This window comes from Camelus ferus, chromosome 2, assembly GCF_009834535.1.
Source record: "Camelus ferus isolate YT-003-E chromosome 2, BCGSAC_Cfer_1.0, whole genome shotgun sequence".
Classification (NCBI taxonomy): Eukaryota; Metazoa; Chordata; class Mammalia; order Artiodactyla; family Camelidae; genus Camelus; species Camelus ferus.
The window spans coordinates 70,636,284-70,649,671 of NC_045697.1; the positions used below are offsets into that span (position 1 = coordinate 70,636,284).

General features: G+C 38.3%; 1 protein-coding gene and 1 long non-coding RNA gene across 13 annotated transcripts in view; one reads left to right on the plus strand and one right to left on the minus strand.

Moving 5' to 3' along the window:
• The window catches only part of LOC116657573, a 122,146-nt gene that overhangs the window by 56,605 nt on the left and 52,153 nt on the right, over positions 1-13,388 (plus strand). The gene's annotated exons all lie outside the window — the stretch shown is intronic.
• Positions 1-13,388, minus strand: part of EMCN (endomucin) — a 97,500-nt gene that overhangs the window by 42,611 nt on the left and 41,501 nt on the right. For all 12 annotated transcript variants that reach the window (XM_032460592.1, XM_032460618.1, XM_032460588.1 and 9 more), the window contains one exon: positions 4,858-4,968. In XM_032460592.1, the coding sequence (XP_032316483.1) occupies positions 4,858-4,968 (111 nt within the window). The remainder of the gene's footprint in view (positions 1-4,857; positions 4,969-13,388) is intronic.

The window sequence follows — 13,388 nt, forward strand, 5'->3', positions numbered from 1 at the left end:
GACACAGACGGCATTTTATTACATGAATCATGGCAGAATTAGGAATTTTAAATGACCCATGGGAGTGACCACAGACTTCTGTATCAATGTTAATTTTAATAAACTGTGGTCTTTGACATTTTCCTCATCAGGCACTGAATGGGTGGGTATTACGACAGAGTACAAATTATTTGAATTTAATCTTCATCTGCTACACATTTTGAAGACACATATTCACTTTTATTCTTGTTTGTATTGGGGACAACCATATTATGAGATGGATGAGGTTTTGGTTTGTTAAAGGTGACTTTCAGACATTTATTGCCTGCAAAATGGGTTCTACTGATCAGAGCCCAATACACTTCCACAAGGAAATGTTCTTCACTTGAAGGAGAAATGACCCTGCTCTTCAAGTTCCTCTGTGTGGTGACTAACTAAATAAAATTAATAGTTTACAATTATGGTGTGAAATTAGACCTCTTCTGGATAACCTTCCTTATGTCGTGCCTAAGATGATTACAGTAAGAAGCAGGGAAATGGATGCTCCTGATGTGTTTCTAGACAAGAGTAGGTCTTGGACATCCACACTTCCCACCTGCTGTCTCCTTCGACCTTGGAGGTCTCCCAAGAAGAGACTCGGAGACTATGAGTCACCTGTAGTTGCTTCTTATTAAGGACTAAGGGTATCCCCCAAATACATCCATTATTTATAAGGAACAGGATCTGATAAGGCTGTTACAGAAAATTACTAGCTTTTCTAATCAGGATATTTTGACTAAAAGGACAGATTACTTCAAATCACAGAGGCCAGAATAGGGGAAGTGCTTGCTGTGAAGATACATGTGGACTGGAACTGGAAAAGTGTCAGGAATCATGGGATTTCTAGGTTCTGCCACTCTCTCTGTCTCCCATAAACAACTCTGGCTTGCTCTTGGGGTCTCTCCACTTCCCCACGTGGTCTCTCTCCATTCTTTTCTACCGACTCTACTTACTCATAACACCTGCCTCCTTGTGTCACAGGCATGCGCAGGAATCCCCGCGGCTGTCTCAGATTCACTTTACTGACACCTTGCTACTTTGGTTCCCCACTGCTTATCACTTGCTTGGTTTGTTCTGGGTTTTCTAGTTCAGATTACCCAGAAAGGAAATTTGATTGGCCTAGACCAACATTTTCTTTTTGTTTGTTTTTAAACAAATCTTTATTTGGAAACTCACCACTTAATTCACTCATTTTAAGTATACAACCCATTAATATTTAGTAGATTTATAGAGTTGTGTAAGCATCACTGTAATCTAGTTTTAGAACATTTTCTTCAACACAGAAAACTCCCTTGAGCCTTTCTGTGATCAATCCCCAGCCCTATTGCCAGCTGTGGGCAACCACTCACCTGCTTTCTGTCCCTACAGAAACATCTTTTCTGAATATTTCACTTAAATGGAATCATATATGTTGTATTTTGTGCAAGGCTTCTTTCACTGAACACGTTTTTGAGTTCATACTGTTACAGCATGTACAGATATTTTGTTCCATTACATTGCTGAATAGTGTTCCATTATATGGCTAACCCATTTGGAATATTACAAATGCATTTCAAGTGGAAAATCCAATGGGATATTCCATTTCACCAGTCAGTGGACATTTGGATTATTTCCAGTGTTTGACTATTATGAATAATGCTGTTATTAATATTCATGAACTCATCACATGCTGTTTTGATTATTGTAGCTTTAGAGTAAAGTTTGAAATTGGCTGTGCTTGGGTCTTCCAATTTTGTTCTTTTTCAAAAGTGTTTTGGCTATTCTAGGTCATTTTCATTTTCACATATGTTTTAGGATTGGCTTATCAATTTCTAGAAAAATAAAACTTGCTGGTATTTTAACAGGGATTGCATTCTGTATTATCTATTATGATCAATTTGGAAAGAATTACTGTCTTAAAATATCAAGTCTTCCAATCCATGAACACGTCTGTTTGTTTGTTTGTTTGTGTGTTTGTTTGTTTATTATTTGCAATGTTAAACATATGTTTGTATTTTAATCAAGTTTATGCCACTGCCTTCAATTTCAATCTGATTATGCAGTGTTTTTTTCCTTCCCCTATTCGGCCTTTGTATCTCCCTTTTTCACTTTAAGAACACATCAAAGTGGGTTTTTTTTTTTTCAGTTTTGTAGAACCAAGTACTTAGAGTTGTTACATCCATTTCTATGAAACAAATTCATCAAGTGAATTTCATGATTTCTTTGCAGTGCTTTTCTTTTCTCTCCCTTTCTTTATCTGTCCTACTGAGGAGGGTGTGCAGTTAGGACTGTGTTGTTTAAAGTACTTGGATTCTTTTTTTTTTATTTTTGTGTGCTTTATTAACAATTTGATATATGGCTAGGTGAAGTATTTCTGTTTGCATTTAATTTTTGTCTATTTCTGTCTTTGTTTAATCTTATATACTTAGAAACAAACAAATTTGTTATGAAAATTGATGAAAGATTATTATAATGTAAAACTTAAGGAAGCAAATGTTCAAAACATTCATCACATGACTTTTAAAATTTTTAAACATACAGTGGCAACAGCACTCACATTCTACTTTTTCCCCCTCCTCACAATTCCCTCTTTCCTATGAACTCTTGAAATGGCTTTGTGTGACTAAAGTCAGAATCAAAATGATGTCATTTTTTGCATCTCTTTAGCACTTTCCCCTGGCAGGAAAGTTTTAAATTCTGATTTCTTTGCTCAAGTACCAGATGTAACTGTACTAGTGAAAATTTTTCTATTTTGATCCTTAATGGGCTTATCTGAATCACTAAGATGAACAAGTGGTCTTTTCACATAATGCTAAAATACATGTATTATGTAAATTCTGCGTGTATCACATTAAAAGGGCACAAATTGCCTTCTCCTCACTGCTCTGCCACATCTGGCATGACGACTCACACTCACCACATCTCCCAGATGTGCTCTGCTGCCAGGCTCCACATTGTGAAAGTCCAGAGCACGTGATCAGAAGGGGCTCAGCTCTGCTTTGGCTTTGAGGGTTCCATAGTTCTTTGGCTCCTCTTGCCTGAAACCTAACCCGGTGACCAGTGTCCTTCCTGAGGTCCTAGACACCCACCAGAGCCCTCCAGATGATGTACCACGTACCACTGATGAGTCTTACTCAGTTCAGTTATGCTCATGTGACTATCTGACCTAGGACAAAAAGCCCTGGGAGGTGGCAGTGTGCAATAAAGAAAACAGGGCGAGGAGTCAGACATGCCAAGTTGTTACTTCTAGTACTCACCAGCCCTACTGATGGGGACAAATCTTTCCTGGTAATTCAATCTCACTTACCTTATTAGATCACTTGTTTATTGTAAAAGGATATAACTCAGGAACAGCCAGATAGAAGAGATGCACTGGGCAAGGTATGGAGAAAAGACATAGAGCTCTCACGCCCTCTCCTGGTACACCACTCTCCTCAAATCACCATATATTCACCAACTCAGAAATTTCTGTTTAGATATTTAATTTTTCCCTCACAGAAGTGTAGAATAGCTCAGTGTACAAATCATGCATTTTTATTGTTAAATTTACTCTCAAATATTTTACTCTATCTGATGCTATTATGAATAGAATTATTTCTTTAATTTTATTTTTGGATTGCCATTACTAACATACAGAAATATGACTTATTTTTGCATAGCTTGTATCTTGTGATATAGAATACTCTTTATTAGTTGCAGTAGTTTACTGTGAAATCTTCAGGTTTTCTATACAGACAATGATGTAGTCTGCTGAGAAAAACACTTCTATTTCTTCCTTTCCAATTTGGATGAATGGCTGTATCTCTATCTATCCATCCATCTACCTATCTATTACTTTATTGTACTGTCTAGAACCTCTGGCTATAATTTTAAATAGAACTGATGAGAGTGGACATATTTCCAGATCTTAAGGGAAAAGTATTACATCTTTCACTATTAAGTATGAAATCTGCTGTATATTTTTAAATAGATATCCTTTATCAATTTGAGGAAGTTTTATTTTATTTCTAGTTCATTGAGAGTTTAAAGAACGGGTGGGTGTTATATTTTGTCAAATGCTTTTTCTTCATCTACTGATTCTATTAATATGATGTATTACATTACTTGATTTTCATATGTTAAACCAACCTTGCATTCCTGGAAAAAAATCCCACTTGCTCATGCTTTATATCCCTTTTCATATGCCTAATTTTTTCTAATATTTTATTAAGGATATTTGCATCTGCATTCATGAAAGATATTGGTCTGTAGTTTTCTTTATTTGGTTTTTCTTTTCATTCTTTTCTAGCTTTTAAGGTAGATACTGGCCCCAGATAATTAAGGTATATACTGGCCCCAGATAATTATTTGTGCAAAGTTTTCTCTACATCCCAAAAGAGTTTGAGAAGAATTGGTATTATTTCTTTTGAGACTATTTTTATAAAATTCACACATGAAGTCATCTTGCTTAGAGTTTTCTTCATGCAACCATTTTAAATTTCTAATACAGAATCGTAAATTGTTTTAGGTCTTTTCCTGTCTTCTTGGATCAGTTTTAGCAATTTGTTTATTTCTAAGAATTTTCCCATTTCATCAAACTGTCTAATTTTTAAGCAAGGTCACCTTTTTGTGCCAGATGATATCATAGATTACTGCCCAGTCTTGGATTGATCCTCTTTGCCATCCACTCATTTGTGGCTATGGAGGAATAGAGTATCACTGTACAAAGCAAAGATGCCAAATGGGTGTTCCATTTGGTAGAGACTAGGAAAGAATATAAGTGAGGCATGGTTCTTTGGTAGCTGTGGGTTGGAAAACGTTCTGAGTGTGGTTCTATCCAATATACCAGTTTAACATTTCAGCACAAATTCTTATACTTACTCTTGGGGTGGGAACTTTGTAATGTTGAAGCAACAGTTGAAAGTGGACATTTTCTCACTGTTGTATTTGTAATATTGGCTTCAGTCGTCATGACACCTTTGGTTGTGGTTCCTAATTATGTAAAAAGAATGAATAGCTATCAGGAGTATAATCAATCACTAGATAGTCTCATTAATATTAATATAAACATCCAGGTACAACTTGAAGATTAGTCACTTAAAGTCTTCTGATCAAGATACAGAAATCCAATGTTTTGATGTCTGCCTTTTGGTGAGTCAGTTAATTACATTTTTTAAAAATGGAAGGACATTAGACTCTTCTACATGCCTGCTATAGGTTATTTCATTTGATCATAACAGTAATTCTATGAAGTAAGTAATAATTATGATCATAATTTTATGTATGACTCAGCAGAGTTAAATAATTTTTCCACAGGAGAGAGCCAAGCCTTTCTGATACAAAACCTAATTACTCAGCTACCCTAGAAAGGGGGTGGTGGTAAGGAAGTGGTAGTAGTTGAAGATGGTACCATGGTTCCCATGCTGTCTGGGAGAGAATTTTCAGGTAGGTGGAATAGCTAAGAGGAAAGAGACAACAGGAAATAAATAGAATAAACTTTAAATTATACTTAGTTCATTTTCTTGGGGGAAAAAAGGAAATTTAACAACAAAGATAAGCTAAGTTTTCAAAAATAACATTGAAATAAGATTAAGCACAGATATTATAAAAACAAAATGATTAAAGCCCTTTGGTCTTTTCAAAGTCTAATATGGGAAACCCTGAGTTAGTACGAAAAGGGTAAGGAAAATGCTTAGTGTTAGCTAGATACGATGTTGGCTGGAGATGGGGGAAACCAGTTTAATAGATTACTATCACGAAGAGGTTTGGAAGCCTGATGACTTGTGTCTGTCAGAAGTGCCAATCAGCTTTCATTCTATGGCAACAAGCATCTACAGTGCAATGCAAATTCTTAGTGCAGTTGAGAGATTCATTCTGGAGAAAGCAACAGTTTGGAAGAAGACCTCATAGACAGTGGGTAAATATGTCTTCAGGCAAAAAAGCCTTTAGGAATCAGTGTACTAAAAAAAGTGAATAAATTTGAATATAGGCTATAGCATTAACACCACATAGGAGGAAGAATAAGCGGAAATGGGCACAAACTTCACAGGAATCTTGAAGTGTTAAATTGAGATGGAAACACTTGAGGAAGTAAAAAAATGTCTTACTGCAGCAGGAAAGCAGAAATTGCTGTTTGTAATAGCATGGAAATGGGAAAGGTGCAGAAACTCAAAATCTGGGGATGAAAGAACCTGTGGGGATAAAGATTTTGCTGCTCACTGGAACTTCAAGAATATGTGCTTAGAAATATCAGAACAGTTCTTTAGAAATCTTCAGAGAAGAATTCTTCTGCTTGAGCTAAAATTGGAAACCATATACAAGCTATCCTGATGGCCTAAAGAATTTTCTAATATAAAGCAGGCTCAACCGTCTTAGTGATGGAAAAAAAGGGTATATAACTAAGAAAGATGTGGGGAAGTGCCAGACTACAAAACTACACTAAAGAGCAGAGCAGAATGATGGAATATCTGGAGATACAATGCCAAAGATTTTGCCTAGAGGATTAGCTATTATTACTATGGAATATACTTCACAAATGAGGGTAGAATTAGAGCCCTCGCTCAATTAAGGACATGTTGTCAATTATACACCGTCAACTAGACAACAGAAGATGAAAATGCTAAGAAAGTAATCAAAATATTGAGAAATAGACATGATAGACCATGAAAATAAAATAGAATGAAAGATGACTAGAGTAAAAGATGAATAGAGTGAAAAATGTAGCAACCAATGCTGCCACAGCCATAGCTTTTCAAATTTCACTGGTACACTGAATGTTTCAAATCCTAGTCTGAGGAGGAAAGAAAATGCGTGAAGGACATTTATTAAGATATGAGAACTACAGTCTTGTGTTAACATCTTATTGGAAAAATGTTCCCAGCTGCACTTAGAGTTCATACATAGTAGATTCTGGACTCCTGCCAAGAAGTGATCGACACCTCAGAGAAAAAGGAAACCAATCTTAAAGCTGTTCTTTAAGTCCGTATGGTTTGCTCTCTTTCAGTTTTTCTGTCCGGCTATTTTCTCCTAGATAACACCATGTGTCTGCTTTAGTCTACAGGTGTGAATTGTACTGGAAATCTGGGTAATAATACATGTATTAGGTTGACATACATTATTTTGCTTGAGAAATACTAATTTCAATTTCAGCATCAAGATAACATTGGCTTTACTTTTAGGACCTGTGTTTTTGAAATTTATGTTCTTTTTTCATTTTCTTGATTTTAAAAAATTGTTTTTTATTGAAGTGTAGTTGATTTACAATGTTAATTTCAAGTGTACCGCAAAATGATTCAGTTATACATATACATACATATGTATATATTTTTTTCAGATTCTTTTCCGTCATGTTATTATAAGAAATTGAATATAGTTCCCTGTGCTATATAGCAGGTCCTTGTTGTTTATCTATTTTATATATAGTAATGTGTATCTGTTAATCCCAAACTCATATAAGGAATTTTAAAATCATATTTGACTTGTAATAAGGAGAATCTAACACAAGAGATGCTTAAGAAAGTTGCATCAGTACCAGAGTATAAGTGAAGAGAAGAGATCTTCATTCCAACCATAGCCTTAAGTGAGAAACACTGGCTAGAACCAAGCAGAATGAGTGTGAAGAATATGGGCTGTTTTGTAATTGGTCTTGGAATTATCCATGTGAGATTCATTTTGTATCTTTTGGGAAGTTAAATTTTAGGGAGTAAGCAACAAATGTGGATATTAATTATATGAGGAATTTAAGATGTATTTACAACAGATTGACTTGAAAGGGAGAGTATATAGAGGATTAAATTGTGCAGGGAAGAGGATTAAGCAACTTTACCCTTTGAAATTATGATTTGACTTACAGTATTATTTTATCTAATGCACACAGCAAAAGCTTCTTGTGTGATCACTTTGTTTTCAGAAATAGAATATGGGGTAAGTGACTTTTTGACAAAGTTAACATTTACTAAAAAAATACGCTACAGAATACTAGTACTGTGGCACACTATTTGGTTATGTTTTTAAAAAAATGTTTTTATAGTCAAATTATTTGGAGATGCATAAACTTTTTAAATGTCAAATGGATATCTTTATGTTAGGATTACCGAGATTAAAAAAAATGTTATTGTGCATTATAAAACCCCTAGGAGGATAGTATTTTCTAAAATAACTGCCCAAGTAACTCCATTTTCAGGGATCATTTTATAGACCAGTGCTTCATAGGAATTCTGTACCCATGACAATGAGGGTAATCTGGGATGAACTTAATTAATATCCGGATTCATTTAAGTGACTTCTGAGATAATATTAAAGAGCCCATGGAGAGATTGTGAGGAGCCTAAACCAATGGCCCTAGAGGGATGTGTCAAAGTAGTGGTAAAGACTGGAAAAGAAGGTTCTTAAGGTTTGCTCAGATTCTTCCAAATGCCTCCCTTGGAGTGAAAAGCAATACCCCAGAATACAATTAAGTTTAAATGCAAAGCCCAAGGGAAAAAATAAAGATGTGAAGGAATGTAGGCTAAATGCCTGAACAATTCAAAGAGAAGGTAAGATTGCATCTCCTCCAGTACTCATTCCTAAGGAAGAGGACCTCAGATAATGAAACCAGACTATCATGGGATCCCCAAAGATTCTGAAGAGAACAAAATGGTGGTGGGGAAGGAATGCAGGTGGAGTAGGGCCAGAGCTTTCAGCGGAGACAAGAAGAGGAGAAAGTTTCATTTCTACGTAAACTTTATATGTCCCTTTCGTTTCCATATTATTTAGAGGGTGGATTAAAGTTGGAATTAAGGGCCCCTTGGAATTGTGTGTTTAGCAATTTCCTACACCTTGCAAGACCATCTAGGACTTGGGTTTAATCCCAGGAAAGTAGGCTGGAGAGGACCACTGAGAGCTCCTTGCTGGCTATGCCTGGTCTAGTGGAGTGTCTAGGTGTCTCCAGATGTATCGATCTTCTAGCCCAGTTCACCAAGGTAAGTTCATATAGGAACCTGGGACTGATTCCAGGTCAGGAATAAACTTAGACTTGCACTTAGAGTGGCTTTTTGCATTATATACCCCAAATCAAGTGGGTTGGGGGATTTGGTGATTCAGAGCAAGGTAGTAATTTAGGCTTTCTTTTTTAATCCCTTTGTTCTTTCTTAGAGACTTCACTAACAGATAGATGTTGACTTTCTACTTCCTTAAAGTCTATTTTAATGGTGTTTCCTGGAGCCAGAGCAAATCCTGGTAGGAGTTGCTTCTTTATTTTCTCAGATCTGTTTACTTATTTACCTATCAGGTCCGACACATGAAAAATCAGCATAATGCTTACGGGGATGTTAAAAGCTTCTCAAACATTTGAGCTGCCCCGTTTGAAAACTGTAGTTCACAGTTACCAATGAAGTTATTCCCAGCTCAGGAGGTGAGTGAAAAAGAGTAGCTTTGTTTGTTATCCAGTTGTAGAATACACAGTTTTTATTTTACTATGAATATGATATGTTTATGATAAACAAAATAATGACTTATTGCAGGAAATTTTAACTGTGCTACTAAAGCCCTAAGGGCTCCGTGGGGAAGCCTCACAGACAGTCTTTACTGGTAAGAGAGAGAAATGGGGAGAGGCAGGTAGAAGTCCACCCTCACACATCACCACCACACTGCTTCCAACCGGGCAGGGTTCAATGTCTGTTTGCTATATGCACACTCTGGACTTTCTCAAGAGACCTTAGGAGACCTTAGGAGGAAACATCTCTGCTAATTACAAACAATTTTAGTCAACAATTGCCTTAATAATGAGAGTTCTAAAATCAGACCTTGCGGGTCCACACAAGATGAACAACATCAGAGTAGACAGCAGATCTATTGTTATTGTGAAATTCATGTGCTAATAGTATTTCTACGCTCTGCTTAAGAGCATCGCTTTTCACCTGGACTTATTTACTCTTTTATAAACACAATTCTAACAAATTTGGTGTGTGTGTGTGTGTGTGTGTATGTGTTTTCCACTTAAAGGAGCAACTTCAAAGAAATAACCATTCATAGCAGGCTGGCAATCTCACCAAAAGTATAGCCTAAAAGCAGGGAAAGAACAAGAACATGTACCAAAAAAGGTAAAAAAGGCAAAAATTACAGAATTCTGTGACTATTTTGTGCAGGAAGAAAAAAATGCCATGTAAGGCTCATTAATACCTGAGGGGCTTACTATTTAATAGCCAAGTGTAATAATTGAGACTAAAATAATAATACGGAATGCTTAAGAAATAGGTGATTGTGAACTTGTTCATTGGGGAAAAAAATTGAAATTAAAGGACCAGCTTTCAAATTCCAAATTGTTATTATGAATTTTGTGCTTTTTTGTTAAGTCATTTAACCTCTCTGAAACTGAGTTTTCCTATTTTAAAATAATGATTTTAAAATAATCTTAAAAAAATGATAATACAGTCTGAGGTGTGGGCAAGATGATGAAGTAGGAAGACCCTGAGCTCACTTCTGCTCATAGTACAGCAAAATTACAACTATTTACAGAGAAACTATCTGTGAAAATTACCTGAAGACTAGCAGAAAAGATTTTCCACAACTAAAGATACAAAGAAGGAACCACAACAGGCGCGGTAGGAGGGGTGGAGATGCAATACAGTCAAGACCCCCAGCCCCAAGGATAATCACAGTTCCAGAGGTTCTCCCCAGGGAGCAAGTCTGACTTCCACGTCGGGCTCCCCCGCCTGCGGGTCCTGCACTCCCAGAACCGTGAGCCCCCAGAGCACCTGGCTTTGAAGGCCAGCTGGGCTTGTGCAAGGGAGAGCCAGAAGGCTGTAGGAAACACACTCTACTCTTAGAGGGCACATGTAAAATTTCACAGCACAGGGGCAGTAATTTGAAAGGAGCCTGGGTCAGACCCACTTGCTGATCTTGGAGAGCCTCACAGAGAGGCAAGAAGCAACGGGACCTTCCTCTGGGAACACTGATGCTGGCAGCAAACATTTTGGGGAGCTCATTCTGCCTTGTCTGCCACGAGGACACTGGTGCTGACAAGCACAATTTTGGAGTCCTCCCTCTAGCCTTTAAGTGCCAAGGGCTTGCCCACTCACCATCGGGCAGGAACCAACCCCCAGACCCTTGGAGCTCTGCAGCCAGCTGCTCTGGGACCCCATCCCACCTACCAACAGCCTGTCACCAGCCCTGGGACTCCCCAGGTTGTACAGCCAGCCACACCTGGACCTGGTCTTGCCGACCAGCAGGCAGGCACTAGCCCTGGGACCCTCTGCGTCACACAACCAGTCATAATGGAACCTGGCTTTACCCACCAGCAGGCCAGGCAGGCACCACACGAGTTAGGGCCTGACAGCCAACCCGGCTGGGGGCCAGCTCCGCCTGCCGGTGCGCCCACAGTGGTCAGCTCCACCACAACAGAGGGGCCTACACAGTCAACACTGGGGTACCCTTACAGCATGACAGCCCTGGTGAGCAGAGGTGGGTGTGCCGCTGAGCCCCACAGCACGTCTCCTATATAAGGCCACTTCTCAAAGATTGGGAAACATAACCAACCTACATAAATAATGCACAGAAATAAACAGAGAATTAGGCAAAATGAAGAGAGAAAGGAATGTGTTCCAAAAGAAGGAACAAGACAAAACCATAGAAGAACAAAATAAAATGTAGATAAGCAACATACACGACAAAGAGCTCAAGGTAACAATTACAAGGATGCTCAATGAACCTGGAAGAAGAATGAATGAACACAGTGAGAAGTTTAACAAAGAGTTAGAAAATAAGAAGATGAGTCAAACAGAGCTGAAGAACACAAGAACTGAAATAAAAAAGACACTAGAAGGAATCGCCAGTAAATTAGATGATTCAGCGAAAGGGGCCAGAGAGCTGAAAGACAAAGCAGTGAAAATCACCCAAGTTGAACACAAAAAGGAAAAAAGAATCTTAAAAAATGAAGACAGCTTAAGAGACCTTTAGGACAAGATCAAGCAGACAAACATTCACATTATAGGTGTCCTAGAAGGAGAAGCAAGAGAGAAAGAAGCAGAGAATGCCTTTGGAGAAATAGTAGCTGAAAACTTCCCTAACCTGGGAAAGGAAACATATATTCAGGTCCAGGAAGTACAGAGAATCCCAAACAAGATGAACTTGAAGAGGTTTACACCAAGAAACATTATAATTAAAATGGCAAATATTAAAGATAAGGAGAGAATCTTAAAAGCATCAAAAGAAAAGCAACTAGTTATGTAGAAGAGAACTCCCATAAGCCTATGAGCTGACTTTTCAGCAGAATTTTTGTAGGCCAGAAGAGAGTGACATGATATATTCAAGGTAATGAAAGGAAAAAAAAAATCTACATCCAAGAATAATCTAACTGGCAAACCCATCATTCTGATTTGAAGAAGAGGTAGTTTTATAGACAAGCAGAAGCAAAGAGTTCAGCACCACTAAACCAGCGCTACAAGACGGGACTTCTTTCTCTAAGTGAAGTAGAAAAGACCACAGCCAGAAATAGGAGAATTATGAAAGTAGAAATCTCCTTGGTAAAGGCAAGCATACCCACGGGGCACTGCTTGCCACAAAGGCCCCATTGTTAATGCGTTCTCGTGAAGGGTGGGGTGCAACGCTGCCACAGAAACCTCCTTTTCTGTGAGACCACAGGGTGTGGTCTGATCACAAAAGCCCGACTGCTAATCAGCTCTGTGAGCCGGCATAACAGGGGGCAGGTGATACCGCAGAGGGCACTTCCCGGAGGACAGCTCCTGTGGGGGAACACCCAGCGGCCCCTCTCCCCGCAGAAGCCCTCTAGTCCTGCCTACCACAGATCCCAACTCAGAAACGGACCTGGGGGCTTCTACTCTGACAGCTGGGGAGCAGACCTGGCCCCTGACAGAGCTGTGACAGCCACAGAGCAAAGAGGAGGCCCCACGCAACCTCCAGTGCAGGCTCTGGTCACAACACCAGTCACAGCCCCCGTCAAGGGGATAGCAGCCAGCACACATGGAGGAAAGTCGTGGCAGGCATTCAGACTGAAAACAGCTCTCACAACAAAATAGATGCACACAGTCTATTCAGGGACGTTTCCACGAACAAACAGCTCCTCGAGATCACAGTAGGTAACTGTTACTCCTAAATTCATAGAGTTAGAGAAATACAAGTGAAATGAAGAAGCTAAGGAACCACTCCCAAGTAAAAGAAGAAGAGAACTCTTCTGGAAGAACAAACAACAAACTAGACCTCTATGTCTACCAGATCTTGAGTTCAGAAAGGAGATGACAGAGGCAAACATACAGGAAAAGTAGATCAACCACTTATAAAGCTAGTAGGAAGGTTAAAAGACAAAGTAGTAAAATCATTATACCAACAATAGGTATTTAAGGGATACCCCAAACAAAAAGATGTAAAAGTTGATGTCAAAAACATTAAATATATATATATATATATACACACACATA